The sequence below is a fragment of the Phymastichus coffea genome, unplaced genomic scaffold, assembly GCF_024137745.1.
Source record: "Phymastichus coffea isolate CEN01 unplaced genomic scaffold, Cenicafe_Pcof_1.1 PCOF00012, whole genome shotgun sequence".
NCBI classification, from domain to species: domain Eukaryota; kingdom Metazoa; phylum Arthropoda; class Insecta; order Hymenoptera; family Eulophidae; genus Phymastichus; species Phymastichus coffea.
In genome coordinates, this window is record NW_026706823.1 from 1,288,054 (window position 1) to 1,311,198 (window position 23,145).

Consider the following 23,145-nt stretch of genomic DNA (forward strand, 5'->3'; position numbering starts at 1 on the left):
TCTTGTATTAGTTATTGCTGATTTCTGCAATGTGACCTTCAAATGCCCTTGAACCCGACGTGCTGAGGTTAAACGAATGCCAGATTCGGACTCAGCGCGCAAAAATACGTAGGAGTACATGGGTTTTGTCGATGGACATCCAAGTTCATTTTTTTTTGTGGGCCTGTGTAATTAATAAAGACTTGAGTTTATTAGACCAACTTATCCCTTGGGTCAGCCCAGTGGTCAGTTAATCGTGATGGTCTGCCTGATCTAAGTTAATAAGGGCACGAATGGCGTACCGCGACGCAACGTCGACTTGGGCGGGCGATAGTTGGTGCGACCGGTCTTGATGGATTGCGAACGCACGGTTATGCAATATTCAAATTATCTACTTCGCGCACTAGCTCAGGAATTTATTTAAGTAAACACGCGTGCGCGGGATCGGTCGGTCGCGCGAAGGTTAGGCGCGGCCCGCGTAATGTATGTACATCCGAGAAGGAATTTGCCAACGCGCGTAAGAAACTCGTCGCCCGCGCGAAAGTCATGCGGTATTCACTCTTGTTTGGCACTTAACAAAGTCCATCAGGAAAAACGACTGTGAATAGACGCGCGCACTGGAAATCCATTGCCCGCGCGAAGGTCATACGGCACTCGACAATTTGATGTAACAAGAATATCGTATAAAGGGAATCAACGAAACTGATGCGCGTACGGAGAGTTCATGCCCGCGCGAAAACCAGAAACTCGTTAATTTTAACAATTTAGCCGAGAAAACTTGCGTAAGGGAAAATCGGCGGTAAACCAACGCACACGCGAAGAATTTACAAATATACGCGCGCGTGTGAAGAATTTGTTACTCAAGCGATACTCAAAATGACGGGATAACAAAGAAAGACGTCCGAGAGGTCAGTGGCAAAAGGTGCGCGCTCGAGGAAATCTCATCGGACGCGCGAAGGTCATGCGGCACTCCCGATAACGCGGATATTAAAACGATCGCGCGACTCTTTAAGAGAGAAAGGCGAAACGTACTCATTCTTGCGTTTGCTCAAGTGTATCACGATCGTGATTACTGCCGCTATCGTTGCCGTAGTTATCGCTGTCTTTGCCGCCGTTGTTGCTGCCGTTGCTGGTGCTGGTTGTTGCTGCCGTTGCTGCTGCTGGTTGTCGTTGCTCACTCTGCTGCTGCTCACTATTGCTGCTCTGCTCACTATTACTGCTTTGCTCACTGTTGCTGCTGCTCACTCGCGGATTTAGGCCTGGCTCGCTCCAGAGTCTAGCGGGGACGTCTGGTCGGCACCAGTGCTGAACGAGTACTGGCGCGGCATTTTTCGGCGACGCGCCGCTTCTCCTTGCTTACCTCTCCTTAACGGTTATGCGATTGGTCGACTTGTTGCTAAGCCGGATCAACTGATCACAGCTGGAATCTTTAAGGGCTTCCAGCTTTCTGGAGGAGTGTCGGACCGGGTCGTGAGTGTACGAGGGGTTGTACGCGGGCGTAAGGGTCGTGCGCATCGGTCGGGAAGACTTCGGGGGCCATAGGTAGCGAGATCTGGACATGCGTGGGCGGGTGTATGCGGTAATAGCCGTTTGGCCGCACGTTTCTAGGAGGAGCGGGGCTAGCATAAGGTAGCATAGATTTTCCTGTGATGACGCGTCATCACAGATTTTTAATTGTAGATCTATTCAAAAAATGGCTGAGACACCTATATTTCCTCAACGTAGATTTCAATACTATGCTCTTACATTACTTATAGAGTGGTCATTGTGATAGAGTTATATAAGAGATGACAACAAGTAATAAAATTATAAATGTCAAAAAAATACCGATTGGCACAACGGGAAAAAATCAGCCACTTGATGTTTATGGATTTCACAGATGGAAGAACTTTGTTCGAAAATTTTCAGATACTGTAACATTGATGAGTTATGATTTAACTTTATATAAAAGAAATGACATTATTAAACGTCAGTCATTAGTCTATTATCAATTATCTTCACCAAGTTATATCAATCTTTTTAAATACTCCTGCTTCAGAAGTGGTTACATTACTGTAAAACCAGAAAAATTGAACAATCCTATTACTTGCGATTTCGTACATTTCTGCAATACGCATTGTGAAATACAAGAGTGCAAAAACCTGGCCATTATACGTTGTAGTTGGTGCAAAAAACTATTGTATTTGAAGCACATTTATAATGAATATCATTATTGTGAGAAGTACACACAATAAATAAATCCTAATTTTCTTGATTTTTCTCATTGGAAACTGGATCTATTATAAGAATTCCGTTACTATTTTTATGCTTTCGAAAATTATACACATAACACATTATAAATTTTTCATTTTATTTCACGATGTATTGAATCTTATGTATGAAAGAATTAATTCTATTTTGATATACATTAATATTTTCCGAGATAAAAATCCACAGTCGGTTTATATCAGTATAATATTTTACTATTCAGGTTAATTTTTTGAGGGTGGCTTTTCCGTTACAAGAGTAGACTGAACAATAGTTTCGAAAAAACTAACTTAATTTCTGGACTATTTGAATCTATTTTCAAAAAATTGTCTCATTCATTTATAGCAAGGTTTTGAGCTAGTAAAATGACCGATTTTATACTCGTGTTGTTGAGAAAATTGACAAATCAATTTATTGAAAAAAGAATCAAATAGCATTTTTCAAGCCCCTTTAGAATCTATTTTCAGAAATATTCTATCTCTAATTTTGAAAAAACTACAACCGATTGAACTAAAATAAAAAAGTGCAACAATTTCAGAAGTTTCTTACTCGTTTTAATATTCATAAAAAAAACCCTGAGAAAAATTAAAAAAGTAAAAAAGAAATTTTTTGGAGAGAGCTTTAAAATAACCGGGTTAGAATATTTTTAGAATAAAAATTGAAGGAGCTACACATGCACAAAGTCGGAACAAAACATTAATTATCGGTTCAGAATTATTGGTCGGCACTGTATGTATAGAATTATTTCACAATAAATACTTACAAGGAATGTACCACCAACCCGAATTCACCGATTTTGATAATTCTTGTAACGTCGGATAACTAATAATATTATTTTATGTTATTTTTTTTTTGAGTGGATTTCGACTCGTGGAAGGGAGTGAACGTGTCTTGGCTGTGAGTGCGAGTTTTAGTGAGCAAGTTAGAGAGGAAAAATGTTTGAGGAGAGAGATAGAGGTAAAAAGAGAGTGGGGGCGGAAGAGAAATGGAGTAGAGAGAGAGAGGTTTGTAGAAGAGCAGGAAAAAGCAGAGAGAGAGGAATAAAGAAAAAGAAAAGTTGAGGTTAATATAGAAAAAGAGGAAGCGGGAAAGGCTGGTAGAGAGGAGGGGTGGTAAGAAGTAAAGGCGGGGACAGAAAAAGTAAGACAGTGAATAAAGGTGGGATAACGAGCAGACTTAGAGAGACGAATTAAGGCTTACGGGTTAGTGATGGAAAGATTTGTGACAAGAGAAAAATTAACAGATAAGGGTGGAAGGATGGATAAGAAAGGCCCAGAGGAGGAAAAAAAGAAAAAAGTAAAGGTGGTGAGAGGGAGAGAGAGCGGAGAGGAGCTGAGGGAGAATATTAGAGGAAAAATGAGAGAGGCAAAAAGATGCAAGAGTGAAAGTGAGGGGAGCGAGATGGAAGGGGAGGGGAGAGAGGGATTGGACAACACGATAACAGAAGTGGGAAAAGTAGTGGTGCAGAAGATATAATATAAAAGATACCGGCAGATATAAGGGATTTAAGAGATGCATGGGAGGAAGAAAGGAGAGAAAGGACAGAAATGTTTAAAGAAATGATGGAAAAAATGGAAAGAATGGAGGCAGAGGGGAAAAGAAGAGAAGAAAGATAGGAAATATAAATAGGAAAAGTTAGGAGAGAACGAGAGAGAGAGAGAGAGAGAGAGAGAGAAAAGGGAAAAAGAGATGAAAGAAGAAAGGGAAAAAGCAGAACTTAGAGAAAAGAAACTACAGAAAAAATGGAGAGAGGATGAACCAGTCGGAAGAAGAATGCGTGAAACTAAAAGAAAGTATAGAAGGAGGAAACGAGAAGCAAAGAGGAACAGAAGTAGGCAATAAGGAAAAAAAAGAGTATACGAGAGAAAAAATGGATAGAGAAAGTAGGATAACAATATAATAGTGACAGACTTAGAGGGTGGGTTAAGATGGGAAAAGAAGGGAGAGGCAGAGGACTGGTTAATGGAGGAACTAGAAATGAAAGAGGAGATAGTGAATTTGAGAAGTATAGGAGAGATATCGAGGAGGGACAGTGGGGAGGGACGATCAGAGAGAAAGAGGAAAAAATATGTGACAAATTAGATGTGCTTCATGGGAACAAAAAGAAGGAATTATGAAGAGAAAAAAGAAGAGAGGCAGTAAAGATACTATTCTGGAACGTAGCGGGGATTAGGAGCATGGAGGAAGACTACTGGGAATATGGTAGAGAATTTGATATAATAGGGTTAACAGAAACTTGGGTGAAGAGGCAAGGTGCAAAAACTGGGGTGAAGAAGCAACTAAAAGGGTATAACATAGAGTGGAGAGACTCAAAAAGGGAAGGAAGAAGGGGAAGAAAAATAAGGGGAAAAATAATGGCGGTAAGAGAGAGAAAAGGGATGAGTAAGGTTGAATCGAAGAAAGAAAGGACAAGTGAGGTAATAGCAGGAGAAATAAAGATCGGAGGGAGGAAATACATAATAGCAACGGTGTATATGCAACATGAGGAAAAGGAAAACTATGAATACCTAAGCGAAGAAATAGAGGAAAACAGAGGAAAAACAATAATTATAGGAGGAGATTTCAACGCAAGAACAGCAAATGAAGGGAGAGAATGGGACAGAAGAAAACCTAGAAGAAATAAAGTCCAAGGAGAAAGTGTTAGATATAGAGGGAGAAGAAATGATAAAATGGTTAGGAGAAATTGGTTTAGTGATAACGAATGGGAGAAAAGGAGATGAAGAGGGAGAAATAACATATATAGAAGCGAGAGGAATGTCAACGATAGATTATGTAGTAGGTAACGAGGAAGGTGATGAGGCAATAAAAAGGGTTTAAATAAAAGAGAGGGTAAAGTCGGACCACTTATCAGTAGAAGTGGAATTGGGAGATAAAATAGCGGAAGAAAGAAAAGAAGAGGAAGAAAGAATGATAGACGACTGGAGCGAAGAAGGTATAAGAGAGTATCAGAGATGGATAGACGCAATAGAGGGAACAGAAAAATGGAAAGAGATAAAAAATAGAGTGAGGAACGCCGTCGTAAAAAAGAAGATAAGGGAAAAAAAGGATCGAAAAAAAGCTGGTGGAGAGAAGAATGTAGGATAAAAAGGGCTAGGGTGATGGCAGAGTTAAATAAGGTAAGAAAAGGGGAAGGAGACAGAGGCAAATACCTAGAAACAAAGAGAGAATACAGAGAGGAAATAAGAAAAGTAAAAGAAGATTAGAGGAAAAGAGTGGCAGAAAAAAGAAGAAAAGATAAGACGAGAAGAAAATTCTGGGATAAAGTGAATGGCAATAGGAAGAAGAGAATTGGATTAGACGAAAATATAGGAAAAGAAGAATGGATAAAGCACTTCAAGGAACAATTGGGAGAGAAAGAACAGAAAGAAATTAAAGGGGAAGAACCCGAAGACAGCGAAGGAGAGGAAGGTGAAGAAATCAAAGAAAAAGAAGTAAAAGAGGTAATAAGAAAAATGAAAAAGAAAAAGGCGCCAGGAGAAGATGGTATAGCAAATGAAGCGTGGATGGAAGGCACGGAAGGCTTGATAAAAGATATGACAAAATGCTTAAACGGAATATGGAACGGAGAAGAATACTCGGAAGAATGGAGGGAGGGAATAATTGTACCAATATATAAGAAAGGGAGGAAAGAAAAAGTAAAAAACTACAGAGGAATAACGTTGATGGACACGGGATATAAAATATAAGCAGAAATACTGAGGAAAAGGCTGGAAAGAGAAACAAAAGAAAGAAAAAAAAGAAGCAAAAGAAACGCTAAGCGATACGCAGATGGGATTCAGGAAAAAAAGAGGAACAATGGACGTAATATATATATATATATATATATTACTTCATATATATATATATATTAAAAACAATAAAAGGGAGGGAAATAAGGGAAAAAGGAGGAAAACTGTACGTATTCTCTGCCGACATGAAGGCCGCTTTTGACAAGATGAAGAGGAAGAAAATATGGGAAATCATGAAAGAGAAAGGGATAAATGGGAAAATCAGAAAAAGAATAGAAGAAATATATAAGAAAATAGGGAGTAAGGTAAAAGTTGGAGTAAAAATAATTGGGGAGTTTGAGACTTACGAAGGCGTAAGGCAAGGGTGCCCTTTAAGCACCACGATATTTAATCTTACCTTCACCGACCTGGAAGTCAAGATCAAACAGGTGCAAGAAGGAGGGGTAGTGATTGGAAGGTAGAAAATATGGACAGTAGGAAATGCAGATGATATAGTGATGATGGCAAAGAGTGAAAGTGGAATGAAAGCGATGCTGAAAAAATTAAAAAGATACCTTGAAGAAAGGGGATTAGAGCTAAAAGTAGGAAAATCAAAGATGATGAAATACAAGAGAGAAGAGGAAGGGGGAAGGAAGAAGATTTCGAATGGGAAGCTGAGAAGATAGAGATGATTAAAGAGTATAACTACTTGGGATAACCAGGGTGTCCCATTTTAAAGGAACCACCCCGAAATTTTCGAAGGTTGGCGTTGTACAAAAAAATTATTCAGACAACAGTTGTTTGGGACAATGGGGGCAACCTTTCTGTGAAATCCGATTTGACCTTGAGATTCATTTTCAAGGTCATTTGAAGGTCAAAGTCATTTTTTGAATAGGAACCCATATTTTTGATCCCGGATTCGGAAAGAGCGGAAAATTCTACGTTTAGATAACGTATTATGTGTGGGGTGCGGTTAACGCCCCCTCGCCTAAGGTCACGTAGGGGGCAAATTTATGATTTTCTTCATCTATGCACAGGGATGATCGGGCAAAAGTAAGGTTAATTGTAATAACCCAACAACTCGATAATCCAAATAACTTAATAATCCAATAACCCGATAACCCCAGTAATTCAATAACCCCAATATATCCCAAAAAAATTGTAGGGTCAAACAACAGTGACCTTGAGCTTAAACTTCAGGTTGATTTTCAAAGTCGACTTCATGTATTCAAAGCCTTCATGAGAAGTGTCATTTTCCATTTTGTGGGATAACATGTTATTTCCATTCTTTTTTCTGTTGTAATTCCGGACAAGCCTACAAAGTTTCAACTAAATTGTTTAATAACACTTTTTTAGTATTGTTCATGACAATAGTGATTCGCGAACAGTCCTTCTCAGGATAGTTCAAGTGTAATTTGCTTAGTCGACTTAAAAGGAGGGAATATGCCGGATTATTCGAGAAACGAAATTGTTGATATTCTGTTGTCTCTAGGGGCATGTCAAGGCCGATATCGTGCTGCGGCAAGGTATTACCGCCAAAATTACCCAGGGAGACTTCACTACCCGAACCACGTGAGAATCCGAATCATCGAGCAAAGAGAGAGACGTCGACCCCGAATAAGCAGAAATCGGCATCACATTATGATGCCGAACAACGATGATCCACGAATTCTCGTCGTTTTAGCAATGGTTGATTCGGATCATCATGTCTCGTTGCGTGAAATTCAGAGACGTAATGAAATCCCAAGATCAACAGCCGCTAGATTTTTGCGGCTGTACAGATTTCATCCGTATCACATAACTTTTACTCAAGCTTTGATGCCAGATGATCTCCGCCGCAGACTCGAATTCTGCAATTGGGCACAAGCAAGGATTCGTCAAGATCCTGAATTTTTCAGATACGTCATGTTTTCGGACGAAGCTACATTTCATGGTAATGGGCAACTCAATCGCCATAATAGTCATTATTGTTCTATCCACAACCCTCATTGGGTACGTCATGTTGATAATCAGCATAGATGGAGCCTCATAGTTTGGTGCGGTATAATAAATCGTTATCTTATAGGACCTTATTATTTCGATGGAAATGTCAACGGCGCAGCATATCTTGATTTCCTGCAGAATGAATTTCCAGAATTATTGGAAGATGTGGACTTGGAAACCAGAAGACGATTATGGCTTCAACAGGATGGTGCACCGTATGATAGCTCACTAATGGTTCGTCACTTCTTGAACCAACGATACCGAAGACGATGGATAGGCATTGGTAGTGACATTACTGAGTGGTGTCCAAGATCACCATATCTGACAAGTCCAGATTTCTTTTTATGGGGCTATTTGAAATAATCAATACCTTGCCTTCACTGGCTGGGTAATCAATACCTTATTAACCTCACCCTTTCCCCGGTGGGATGGGGGGGGGGGTGAATTTTATCTAAACGTAGAATTTCCCGCTCTTTTCGAATCCGGGATAAAAAATGGGGGGTCCTTATTCTAAATATCTCTTGGTTATTGGGTTATGGGGGTTATTGGGGTTATCAAGTTATTTACTTACTCGATCATCCCTGTGCATAGATGAAGAAAATCATAAATTTGCCCCCTACGTGACCTTAGGCGAGGGGGCGTTAACCGCACCCCACACATAATACGTTATCTAAACGTAGAATTTTCCGCTCTTTCCGAATCCGGGATCAAAAATATGGGTTCCTATTCAAAAAATGACTTTGACCTTCAAATGACCTTGAAAATAAATCTCAAGATCAAATCGGATTTCACAGAAAGGTAGCCCCCATTGTTCCAAACAACTGTTGTCTGAACAATTTGTTTGTACAACGCCAATCGTCCAAATTTTCGGGGTGGTTCCTTTAAAATGGGACATCCTGTACTATAGTGCAGTATCTTCCTGCACATGGTACAGATGATATTTCAGCCGGATCGAAGTTGTAGTTTATTTTTAAAATCGTGTGAAAGTAAGTGTGTCCGTTGATTTTTGAAAAATGGAGAAAGAACAATAGCTTAGTGATTAGATTCTTGTTTTTGAAAGGAAATCGCACAGTAAAATTAAAGAACGCTTGGATGCAGTGTATGGGTATGCTTATCCTTCAATGGTGACCGTTAAAAATTAGCATAACGTGCTTAAACGTGATCGTACGTCGGTCTAGGATGATCCACGTCCAAGTGCTCGAAAAATAGTCACTACGGAGGAGAAAGTGACAAAAGTACACGATATTGTTTTGTCATTACGCCGATTAAAGGTGCACGAGATAGCTGCGATAGTACGCATCTCAGAAGAACGCGTATGGCATATTCTATATGAGATTTTGGGCATGAAGAAACTGTCAGCAAAGTGGGTGCCGCATTTGTTGACTACAGACAAAAAGCGCATCCGTGTGACCAGTTCAGAGCAGTGTTTAGAGCTGTTTAATCGCAATCCAAAAGAGTTCTTGCGTCGATACGTGACCGTCGACGAAACATGGATTCACTGGTACACTCCAGATACCAAAGAGCAGTCAAAATAGTGAACTCTACCCGGTGAGCTTGCTCCGAAGAAGGCGAAGACGGCACCGTCGGCCGGAAAGGTGATGACCACTGTTTTATTTTACTTGATACGAAAATTTGATTTCTATCTGACTTACAGCGAAAATCTATAATTTCTTGTAAATTGCTGTCTATTTTTGAACCAAGCAAAAATGACAAGGCGGATGGTTAAAGATTTAATCGATTTTGTCGAGGATGATGATATCGATGATTCCCGAGCTCATCTCGATATATCGTTCATTCCCAGAGATCACGAAAGTTCAGATGGGGATTCTGATTGCAATGTTGACGAAAATATATCATTTGAATTGATTCCTGTTGGTTCGTATGAACATATAAAAAGCGCATACAGCAGCATTTAAAAACTATTAGAACCCAATCATGTTTAGGATTAGCAAGTATTAGATTTGAATGATATCTCAACTGTGAATAACGACGATCCCTTCAACGTTCAATCCATTTCCTCTTTGTATTCTCAAAGCTCTTTGGAGCAGGACTCGATGAACGGAACCCTCTAGTTGCTGTTTGTTTGGAATCGAAAGTCGTTATCAAGTTGTTATCGTCTTTACTACAAGTAACTAATAAAGAAGATCTTACTAAGTATCATGTGTATTTTGATAATTTTTTCACCAATCCAGATCTTATGGTATATTTGGAAAAAATTGGATTATCAGCAACTGGGACGGTCAGACAAAACCGCGTCAAAGATAAAGTTGAAATGCCAAAAAAAGCTGAGAGGGGAACAACAATCGCTCTTCACGATAAAATTCCAAACTAAATTATATAACTGTGATAGATTCCAAACCTGTATCAGTGTTATCAACAAAATTTGGGGATGAACCGAAAATTGAAGTGCAGCGATGGCATGAGAAAGCTAAGAGGTCCATTCTTTTCCCTCAAGCGTTTTCTTCCTATAACAAAAACATGGGTGGGGTTGATTTGCAGTATCAACATTGCAATGCTTTGATGCCTTCAATTAGGAGTAAAAAATGGACATGGTGTCTGTTCTTACGACTTATTCAGGCTTCATTGATTTATAATAAGCTGCACCCAGACTTGCCTAAAGGTTCAAAAGATATTGTGCAAGAAGTTTGTGAATTTTATCTTGAGAAATTTGCGAATCAACGTCCTAATAAGTGAAAGAGATCAAGTGACACATCCTTGCATAAACACGTAATAAAACAAGGTATGTACAAAACATGTGGGATATTATCGTGTGAGATGAAAACTGAATTTTATTGCCAAAAATGTGCTATACCCTTGTGCAAAAGACATCGAGAAGATCACGAAAATAAAACTGAATAAAAATTCAATCGAATTACATGATCAATGTTTGATAGCTGTTTAAGAGATACTTACCAAGTAATGTAAATGTTCTCAAAAGACTGCTGTACGAAACACAGAATATGCAATTCCAAAAATTAACCAACGCTATTAAGACTGTGATAATGGAAGTTATAAATATATGGGAAAGTTCATCAATAACAATTAAAAGAATCGATCATTGTAGTGAAAAATTACAGAAACTGTATCACGACTATGCAGCAGCAAGAAAATTTCACGGAAGGTCTAGCAAAAAAGTCAATGATTTCCTTTCTGAAATAAATAATGTATTTGACATTACTAAAAAAGGTTCATTGGTGTTACTTGATTCAATGAATCAGGTGGAAAAAAAGGCATTTCTGTCTAAATGAGTTCATATTATGAAATCTGAATTATCTGTTACAGAATCTGAAAATATTTCTGGTAAATAATGCAATAATAATATGTAATAATATGATATTATTTTTTGTGGGTTTTTCATAATTCTATTTTATTTCAGATAAAGAGAGTTCTAAAATAAATGTTGAAGAATCTGGTCAATCGTTGTCTGCAGAACAGACTGAAGTTGATGCAAAACTCAGTCAAAAATTGAGTCCAAATGTATCTTTTAGCGAAGCCGAATCTATTGAAGATGCAAATATCGTATCAGCAACAGAAATTATAACAAGTACATATTTTTTTTGTTTTAATATGAAACATCCAAGCTTAGACATTTGAGTTCAGACAAATATCTTCACTCGTTAATATCTCTGTCCGCTCTAGTTGATGATTGAATTATACTTGTTTTAGGATCGAAAGCTTACTTATTGCCTGAAACACAACAACCATCCAGTGAAGAAACGATTGCAAGCTCACAAAGTTCTGGTGCAGTTTATGTAGGATCCGGGAGGAATTATGACAGCAAAAATGAAAGAGGTACGATCAATATGATGACTCCAGAAGTTGTAGTAGCTTTTGACAAAGCTAAAGTTTCTGACAGAAATGCTGTTTTAATAACCAGCGTTATCGCTTCAGCATTGGATATTAATCTTCAGACTTTGATCCTCAGTCGTAGCTCCATCAGTACTGCAAGGGCTGAAGTAAAGAAGCGTGAGTATGAAAAAACGAAGCAGGTGATTCAAGGTACTCCTGTAACTTTCATGGCTGTTCACTGGGATGGAAAACTTATTCTGGATAATATATCTAGTAAGAAGATCGACAGATTACCAGTTTTAGTATCTAGCGATAAATTCACGAAACTCCTTAATGTACCAGTATTGCATGACCAAAAAGCAAAAACAGTAGCTTCAGCAGTCTATGAGTCATTGAAAGATTGAGGATTAATTGACTTGATAAACATTCTGTGCTGTGATACTACAAATGTTAATTTAGAATCCAAAGGTGGTGCAGCAATGATCTTAGAACAGTTAATGGAAAAATATTTGCTTTATTTAGCTTGCCGTCATGTTTTTGAGCTTCTATTAAGGGCAGCATACGAAATAAAATTTCTTGGTACTAGTGGTCCAGATGTGCCGTTATTCAAAAATTTTCGAGATGAATGGTCTACTTTCAATTTAAAATCTTTTCAAAATGGATTAGCTGGATTCAGAGACATCTCTGAAAAATGAAGTTCCTCATGTAACCGAAAAAATAGAAAAATTCTTAAAAGAACACCAGCCCAGAAATGATTACAAAGAATTATTAGAGTTGTCTCTGATTTTCTTGGGTGTTGGAAAAGAAATAACATTTAAAAAGCCAGGAGAAATTCACCATGCTCGCTGGATGGCTAAAGCTATTTACTCGATAAAAATGTATTTATTTAGGAAATCTTTCAAAATGAGTAAGGAAGATACAAGAAAATTACATGCTGTATGTAAATTCATTATATTTATATATCTGCCTTTCTGGTACACTGCTCCTTTAGCTATTTCTGCTCCAAACAATGATTTAATTTTGATAAATGTTATCTAGCGTGTGCATCGCTGTGTCGCCTGTAATAAAAATTCCATGTAAAATTAGCAAATAATTCATTAATCGTGTAATTGTTATCTCGTGTCACCATGATGGTCGCGTCATCAATGGTCCTGTCTTCAGCTACTAATACACACGCACACAACAATCACACCACACAGTAACATCTACCTCCGGCCGCCTCCACTCGCGTTTCGCGGAGGTATATACGAGGTGTGTTCAAAAAGTAACGAGAATTTTCAAATTTCGCGGGTTTGGAGAGTCCGCTTGTATAAAATTTTTTTTTATTATGTTGGTACACATGCCCCTGAAGTACGATAAAATTTTCAGCAATATTCATTGCTTACTTTTTAAGTGGCAGCCGCTAACGTTAGACGTGTTTTTCGAGCTCGGCGATTTTCGTTTGTGAAAAAAAATGGATCAAAGAATTTGTATTAAATTTTGCGTAAAAAATGAAATAAAGTGTAGTAAAGTTTGTCAAATGTTAACAAAGGCATATAGTGAGTCTGCTATGAGTAAAGCAAGGATTTATGAGTGGTATAAGCGTTTCCAAGATGGCCACGAAAACGTTGAAGATGACGAACGACCCGGACGCCCAAGCACATCAACAACCGATGAAAACGTGAAAAAAGTGAAAGAAATGGTTATGAACGATCGCCGAATCACAATCAGAGAAGTCGCTGATGATGTTGGCATATCAGTTGGCTCATGCAATTAAATTTTTTCGAATGTTTTGGGTATGAAACGTGTGGCAGCAAAATTCGTTCCAAAATTGTTGAATTTCGAACAAAAACAGCGGCGAATGGAAGTTGCTCAGGAGTCGCTAAATGAAGTCAATAACGATGCAGAACTACTAAAACGTGTTATAACAGGTGACGAAACATGGGTTTACGGATATGATGTCGAAACTAAGGCTCAATCGTCCCAGTGGAGGCATTCTGGATCGCCAAGACCGAAAAAGGCTCGACAAGTGCGGTCGAATGTGAAGGTTATGCTCACTGTGTTCTTCGATTTTAATGGCATAGTGCATTATGAATTCTTGCCACAAGGTCAAACAATCAATAAGCAGTACTACCTACAAGTTCAACGTCGTTTGCGTGAAGCAATCCGAAAAAAACGCCCGGATTTGTGGCAAAACAATTCATGGCTTTTGCACCACGATAATGCGCCTGCTCACACATCATTGCTTGTTCGTGAATTTTTGGCCAAAAACGAAACTGTAACGATGTCTCAGCCTCCATATTCGCCAGATATGGCTCCATGTGACTTTTTTCTATTTCCAAAAATAAAGAGAACATTAAAAGGTCGTCGTTTTACAAGCATAGATGACATTAAAAGCGAATCGCTGAAAGAGCTAAAAGCTATTACAAAGATCGAGTTTCAAAAGTGTTTCGAGGATTGGAAAAAGCGTTGGCATAAGTGTATTGTATCCGAAGGGGACTACTTTGAAGGCGACAACATTAATGTAGATGAATAAATAAATATTTTTTTCATAAAACGAAAATTCTCGTTATTTTTTGAACACACCTCGTACCTCTTAAGTTCAGACATGTGAGCCATTGTCACCTGCTTCTTATTATCCGTGGTTAAAATGTAAACTCCTGGTGAAACTACACGCAAAATCTTATACGGACATATGAATCTCGGATCCAATTTGGCATTTCTACTCGCGCTCACGCTTGACAACTTATGCGCGCGTCTCAAAACCAAGTCCCCGACCGCTAAATAGAAATACGCGAAATGCCCTATCCTGCATGGTTGCTGTTGTTCCCTCTGTCGCTAGGCCCCGGGCCGCCATCCATATTAGCAGATCGTTTAAACATGTCTCTAACACGCGCTCCCATAATTCCTTTATCTCCGGCGTCTTCATAACTCGTCGCCTAAAGGTTTTCGGTCGCGCGCGCGACTCGCCTGGCTTCGGCTTTTTCGGTGACCTTGCTAGAGGCATCGTCTTATACACCTAGTCCAGTGTACAAACCCGCTGATAATTTGTTGTGCGACTCGCAACAGTTATCCGCGAGCACACTAAGTCTCTTAGCAGCGATGAGTTTGGTGCGAACACGCAACACAAAATCTTGGTCGCCGCTCGACAGATCGCTTAGACCACGTAAACTTAAATCCATGCGGCCAGAGGCAATGATACAAATCACACGCTTTAATCGCACAATACAGACATCCACAATACTCACAAATCATGCACATTAGCCAAAACACCAGGCTCGCCTCGTCGCCTCGAACTCCAGACTCAATTTCAAATTACTAGCGCTAATCGCGCAATGTAACCAAAGCGACTCTTGCTGTTGCCCTTCTCGGAACGTTCGGACTCTGGCGTAACTTGAGCCTAGCGTGTTGACGACATAATGACAAAGAAATTTCACTTTTAAAATATAATCCTAGATCCTGTCAGCGTCTCAGCGGTACTTAACCGCCGCTCAGCGAACTCGCCAAAAATGTAGAGGTCAACCAAAGTACCGCACCGCCTCTGACACAAAGAAAACGCGATTTCGACCAACCGCTCTCGCCACTGCTGAGTGCGCTACTACTGTGCCTCCTGTGAGTTATTTAAGGGTCCTTTTTCGGTAAAGAAAGCCGGCGCTAACTTCCGCGGGCGCGAATCTACCGCGATAACGAAAAAGGTGAATAGAAGAAATCAAATAAATACAGAAAGGCGATCCCTTTACTTACGCCAACGAAATTACAACTACGGAATCTTACAAATCACGATTGTGAGCGCGCTCGCTTAATCCACGGAACGCGACAGTAGGCGGGGAATAGGAGCGTAGTAGCTCAACTATCGTACGCGACAAGTGCACAATACTTTAGGAGCGGATTCGCTCAACTAGCACGCGCGAAAATTCAATTCGCGGCGTTGCGCCGCACGAGAGCTGGCACGTCAGAGAGGGAGAGCGCAGAACAAACAGAATCAGACCCACCGGGTATTTCCTCCCGCGACTCGCTGGTAGAGAGGCGGCGTCGCCGAAATCGCAGTCCTGCTAGTAGCGGTGATCGCTGGACTACCGGCGACAGCTGGTTGGCAGCTGGCGGCCGGGATCGGCTTCTCGAACGTCTAATCTTAATCACTGTGGGGGCTGCTCAACAGGAGCCGAAGATTCGACACACAACGACTCTCTCTTGCTCGTCCTGGACTTGCTTTCCCTTGGCGCGTCGTCTAACTTATCTCGTGCCGTGACCTGATTAACGTACGGTCAGTCTTCCACTGCTCTCAATACTTCCAGCGCTCTCCTAATTCTCGCGACGCGAACCGCGGTTTCCGCGTTCTCGTTTGCTCCTCTCCTCGTTTGCTCTTCGTGCTCTCGCTCCCTTTCGCGTTCTTCTCTGCTGGCCGCGCTCTCCCCTCTCCAGGTCCTACAACGACACAAGCGCGTGAATGCTATGTCACCCATAGCCACGCTCGACCGCTACATCCGTGCGAGGAGAGTGCCGCGCACAGGGCTAGCGAACATCGCTATCAACCCTGTCATATGTTAATAATTTGTTGTTTTTCTGTTAATAAAGCCTGAACAGTACTGACGAAACGTTGCTGAATATAATTCAAATTAAGTGGATTTCCATATCTCACTATTTCCCTTCTTTCCATTATTACAAAATTTATCAATTAAAAAATCTTTCACTTGCGTATGATTTAGACAAACAATTTTCCAATTCCAGAGTTCTCTATGTATTAGAGGACCTTATGAGTTTAGTATCTTCAAGATACGTCGATCGAATGCCTGCATAATTACTCAAGAGTTTTGTGTTAAGTGTCGCAATTTACGGTATTTCCAGGATAAGTATGTTTTATTGATTACTATTCATACAGAATTACTAAAATCAATTTATGTTATAGAATGCTTCTGTATGTATGCAGAATGGCTAACTACACTCCCAATGAAGTAGTTGACATACTCATGAGGACAGGTGAATGCAATAGGAATGACAGACTCACTGTACTGACCTACGCCGAAAAATATTCCAACCGGCACCATTCTTCCCATCAAGAAGTGATAAACATTAAAAGAAGATCACGGAATAATCCACTGCATCATCGAAGATGAAGAAATAGACTCCAAAATAATAACGATCCGAGGTTACTTACCATTCTAACGTTTATACATCCACATATTAGTATGCGGCAAATTGAAAAGCCAAAAAGGAATCACCAGAACTACAGCTCATAGATTATTAAGATCTGTACGATACCATCCTTCTTACATTAATTTAGTACACGAATCAAGCCCTGAAGATCATGTACTCAGGATACAATTTTGGTGGTGGGCTCTTGACATGTTGGATGAAAATACCGATTTCTTTTGGAATGTTTGTCACAGCAATGAAGCTACATTCAATAGTAATGGGAGTTTGAATAGGTATAACATTTAAACGGATTATTGATGGTCCAATAATCTATTTTGCATTTCTTCAGAATAATTTGTCAGGATACTTTGAGAATATTTTACTTGCATTTAGATTAAATTTATGGTTTCAACAAGATGGTGCTCCTGCTCACTATCCTCGTATCGTACGAGCGTTTTTAAATCAGCATTTTCCAGATCGATGGATAGGGCGGGCTGGACCAATAGCGTAGCCTCCTAAGTAATCGGATTTGAGCTCCATGATTTCTTTTTGTGGGGATATGTAAAAAATTTTGTTCTTAATGAACCTTCAAGAACACCATTGGATATGATGAATACAATTAGAAGGGTTTTGTGGAGCGATAACTCCTGAAATATTTACAATTGTGCAGCAAAACTTTCGCCGGCTATTACAGTTGTATTTGGAGAATAATGGTGGACACTTAACTTGAACATTTAATTTATAATTAAATTTGTGTATATTTACAAGATCTTGCCTTGACTGATTGGATCTATACACAATGTTGCCTTGATTGGTTGGATCTCTACATGATCTTGCCGTACTTAGATAAATCATATATCGATGCACACACACAACTTTTCCTAGGGGCTATAAGACCTTGTAGCTAGTGGGAAGGCTTAAGTGCTAAACTTAACTTGAGGGATTTTGCGCTAGTGAGTTACTTGTTACTGAGGTAAGCAGCCAGTTGTGAGTTAGACCCCTCGGCTGCTTAGGTCAAAGCGAACCAACAAACAGCCCAACACACGTTTGCAATGTAGTAAAAATGACTTATATCACAGTATGCAAGCTCAAAAAACATAGTTGACCTTGAAATGATCTTGAATGGTCTTCCGGATTCCACGCATAATATATCATATAAAGGTAGAATTTCCCGCTCTATCCGAATCCAGGTTCAAAAATAGGGGTCCCTTTTTTTGAGCCTGGATTCGGATTTAAAAAAACAAAGTTGAACTTGAAGTGACCTTGAAACTAAAGTTCAAGGTTAAGTTTGAGGTCATCCTGAGTTGAACTCCTTTGAACCACACAACTTTTATTTGAAACATTTTTCGAATATTTTGAAAAGTTTTGGGGTACCCTGCTATCCAAGTTAACGTGGGACACCCCGTATATTGCAAAGAAAATTCACTATAAATAATTTTGTAGCCTTTTTATTATACTCACCATACAAGGCTACGAATAATCCCCCGATAACAGCACCGCATCCACGACCTAGTCCATGGTGCAATCCTTGCAGTACTCCCTGTGCGCTTGGTCGTAATGGCATTGGAGTATTGTGAGCAATATAACTACAACACGCAGCCCATACGGCAGCATGTGTGATGCCTTGCATGAATTCGAATGGTAAAACCCACCATGGATTTTTTAACCAAGATATATAAAGAAACCGTAAAACATTACCTCCCAACCCAAGACATAATACCTATAATCACACAAAATTTTTTATAAATGAGGAAAATCACGTTTACGTCAAACAAAATTTATTACCTTAACATGTCCCATTTGACGAATAAGTTTGAAACTGAAGAAGTAAGCAAATATTTCAGAAATATGATTTATGACTGATGCTACGCCAAATAGCGTAGGTGTTCCTCCATAATCTTGAAGATGCCAAAATAAGAATGTAAATATAAGTCCTATGCCAAATCCCATAAACCAAGCGACAAATAGAAATGAAGCACATTTCAAATCTTTGAATTGTTTCATTACTGTAATCCATTCTGGAATCTCACGAGTTGTTTGTGCAAAAATTTTTGTCTGGATCATGAAAAAAATATTTTGAATTCATAAAATTGGTTATTTTTATTTTAAATACAAAGAATATTTAGTTGCTAAAATTTACTACGCTAGCTTAAAGTAATTTTAAATTGTGTTCGAATAATTAATTATATTAATTTCAAAAATAGAACTTAAAATTGAAAACTGTATATTTTCAAGCATATAGATATTCTTATACAACATAAATGGTAAAGTTGATTTACGAGTATCAAACTGATTCGAACCAGAAGTTTTAAAAAACGTAGTTTTCTACATGTTTATAGTCTTGAGTAATAATGACAATATCATACATCTTTTAGAAAAGATAAAAATTGATAGTTAAGAAGAAATCGATAATTTCATATATTTTATATTTATGAATATACATAAAACACAGTGATACAAAGGAAAAAGTAATCTGTATCAAAAACAATAAAAATATTTCCTCGTGTATTTTGACACACTCAATCGAAATCCATCATCAGTTTAATCCTAGCATAGTAGGTTCAAAAGTATTTTAAGATCAAATTGTATAAAAAGTCGTTGAAATTTGATCATATCTGAATCCACGTCGATTCAAAACCAAATATGCGAATTATGTCGAAAATTATCAGTGCACACTAGCATCACAATGAAATTCCTCAGAAAACCGCACAGGGCATGCCTGGTACTCGTACATACACACAGCATTTATACGTGCGTAGTAATTGTTGGCGAAAATTGGAGACAAAATTGAAGACAATTAAATGAATTCAAATCACCCATTAAAATTTGTTAATATGGGCCCCTTCAGGTACTTCAGTATATATACACTCCATGTATTTCTCCATGTATACTCATGTATTTCAATATTGATTAAAACGATAATTTTAGCATTATAATAAATATGTACTACAGTCGAACCTACGGCACTGCACGCTTTCGGGAGTAGCTGACCCAAGGCACTGCACGCTGGCGGTAGCCAATCACAGTGCTGCGCCAGGTACGGGAATATGTAGCACTAAAAGAGGCCCAAAAAAATTTTGCGCAATTGTTCGTAGTTGTTTAATTAAGCAGGATAATGTTGTAGTCTTTCTCTCTCTCTCTCTCGCTCTTCTCGCTCTCACTCGCACTCACGGCGACACCTCGCCGATCGTTGCGCTCCTCTCTCCAGATCCTGCAACGACACAAGTATGTAGTCGTTATATAGCGTACACTTGGTCGCTGCGTTCACGCGAGGAGAGTGCCGCACACAGGGCCAGCGAGCATCGCTATAGCCCTGTCACATGCGATTTTTTTTTAAGATTGGTCGTCTCTTCTTTAATTAAGTATAATATTTTTTATTTTTAGAATGAATAATGACAAAAATATATATTTGATGTAAAGTTATTATTTTCTAGTTCACTTGATATTTTTTTAATATCCATTCCCCACACAAAGAACGTAATCTTATTAATGAGAAAATTTTAAATAGTATTTATATTTAACTTTGTAATTAATATATCGTTATTGCTTTATAAATACATAACGTTCATGAACAATAATAATAAAAAAATCGAAATATTGGTTAACGTACTATGATTATTTATAGAATATTTATAAATAATATAAATTATATTAATCAACCTATAATAATTCAGTTTATCAAGCTCATAATTAAGATGGTTAAACTTAACTTTATATTTAGCCTATGTTACATTAAAATCGTGATGCATAGCTATAAATGCTTGTTTACTGTATAGTCCTAAGCCTGCATTCAGTTTCTTAAAGTATAAGAATATAAAAAAATATTGCACGTTTATGTCAAGTTACTGATTTATACTCTATTATACTGATATTCAAATCTACATAATTTGTTAAATTTATAAATAATTTATAACGGAGTTACATATGCGTATGCATCAGCGCGGGTTGCGCAAGCGTTGCCGTGCTGTGCGCAATGGTGCACACTTGAGCGGCGCTCCGTGCGCTTACTCAGGGCTGCCTTCTGTGGCAATCGCAAAGGCTTCCTTTGCGTCGAACCTTGTACCGCGACTTTATCTTGGGCGTGTGCCCTTACTTCCGGGTGAAGTCCCCGTTTATTGCTGCCGTTACTTTTACTGGGCAGCTTCAGCCTCGCTCTGAAGTACAGCTAAATTCCGCTAACTGAAAATGGACGCAAAAGCGAAGGCAGAAACGAACATACGAGTATGACAATGGGCGCTTCTGAAGGGTCAGTCAATGATTGACATAAGTCGTTCTTAATTATCACAACGGTATTTTTTATTATTCTACGATTCATTTATAAATTAAGGCCTGCGCAGTGATAATAATTACTAGCACGTGACAGATGCAAATGCCACCATCTTGTTCGCGGCCACGTGCACGCTGCGATCGTTTGTCTACGGATGTATTATAACTCGCGCACAATTAAGCCGTCGCGGTTTCCGAATTTGCGTGAGATCGGCTGGCGATCCATTTCGGGTTATACCTTGTATGACACACGTAAGACGATTACGGATCACACGCCTGTATTGTGCAAAGCTGGCCAGGTTGCCTCGCAATATCCACGTTTTCGCCGTCGCTCAGGTTTTTTCAATCACGAAAGAAGGGTACTCCTGCGCTTCCTATGACGGCTGGTATATTTAAAGGTGGCTGTTCTCAGTGTGCTCAGTTTCTCGCGTCTGGAGCTCGCTCAGGATACCTTTCTTTTTTTTAAGGAGATAACACAAACAATAGCTTCTGTGTTCGTCCGACGTCGAAGTTCGAGAGTTCGGAACTAGAGTGGTTCGTGAACAAGGCCGGTTTCTCTTATGTACATCAACGCGTACGCAACGCATGCTCTAACTTCATAGCCAGCAGGTGTTGCCCCCGCGGGCAGTCACACCGACGACATGAGTGCGCGAATATAACGTTCATCATTACAACTTACATTATAAGAAAGTTTATATTCTTTGCCGAAAAGTTTATCACAATGTTAGCCAAATTTTTTAATACATACATACAGGGTGTCCAAAAAGTAACGATACACCTGAGAAATTTTCTAAGCCGGTTATTTTTTTAACCGGGTGAAGGCTGTTCTTGAAGTAACTTTTTACGAGGAATCCGATGGTAACCTTGGATTTGACCTTGAACCTCATTTTCAAGGTTATTTTGAAGTCAACCTCATTTTTTTAAATGGAAACCCCTATTTTTTATGGCGGAATCGGAAAGAGCGAAAAATTTTACGTCCAGATATGTATTGAGGTATGAGGTTGAGGTAACCCCTAGAGGTCAACTAGAGGTCAAAGTAAGAATTCTTAAAAATCTCGCGAATTCAGTGGTTAAACAAAACAAACAAAAGGATAACCCCAGGTAACTTTCAACGGTGCTCTTTAATTTGTCCTTGAACCTCATTTTCAAGGTTATTTTGAGGTCAACCTCATTTTTTTTAATGGGTACCCCTATTTTTTATGGCGGAATCGAAAAAAGTGAAGACTCACGTATGGATGAGTTGAGGTTTGAGGTTAATGTGACCTCTAGGGGTCAGATGAAGGTCAAACTGTGGCTTTGTAATAGTACCGGGATTTTAGTGGTACAAGGAAGCAAATAAAGGTCATGGAAACCCCCATTTTCGACAGCGACAATCGAAAGAGCGGAAAATTTCACATCCAAATATCTACTTAGATCATAAGTCAAGGGCGAACTTAAAGTTTAAGATCAGTCGAAGGCCATCCAAACTTAAAGACGCCCTAAAATTTTTTAAAGTTTTTTTCATAATGGAGAAGAGTATTTATTTAGTAATTGCCCATCGGAGATCCGTGACCTTGAATTTAACCTTCAACCTCATTATCAAGGTTTTTTCAAGATCAATTTTTTTTACTTTTAGCGTTACCCAGGAACAACGACGTGGACGTAGTAAAATCTGTCCCTTTGGGGTGCTTTATTTTCGTGAGTTCCCCTCGCCTCTCACGATCGGGATGCTTGATTTTCGTGAGTTCCCCTCGCCTATCAACAATGTTTTTTTACGCTTATTTTCTTAATAACTTGATGAGCCGGTTAAACTTTTTAAGGTTACTATCCCATACCTATTCATTGATAATCCACTAACAATTTCACTTGGTTCTATCCTTAGGAAATGTACTATGCCTAACTTTATCATTTTGAGCTTATTCTTCGGGACAATTGCATTTTCAAAAATTAATATTTAAAAAAGCAACATATTTGAAAAGATTTTACCATTCGAAAATCTCCATAAAGCATTAGTGCATTAGTCGGACTGTAGTAGAACTTTTTTGTAAAAGTACTCAAATTATAATTTTCATTTTTTGAAAAC

At 38.9% G+C, this 23,145-nt stretch overlaps 1 protein-coding gene across 1 annotated transcript in view; it reads right to left on the minus strand.

Annotated features, from left to right (window-relative positions):
• The window catches only part of LOC131672542 (major facilitator superfamily domain-containing protein 6), a 671,294-nt gene that overhangs the window by 105,165 nt on the left and 542,984 nt on the right, over positions 1 to 23,145 (minus strand). The window contains exons 7-8 of the mRNA XM_058949841.1: positions 18,603 to 18,872; positions 18,279 to 18,537 (exon numbers count right to left, since the gene is read on the minus strand). Coding sequence (XP_058805824.1) covers positions 18,279 to 18,537; positions 18,603 to 18,872 — 529 coding nt within the window. The remainder of the gene's footprint in view (positions 1 to 18,278; positions 18,538 to 18,602; positions 18,873 to 23,145) is intronic.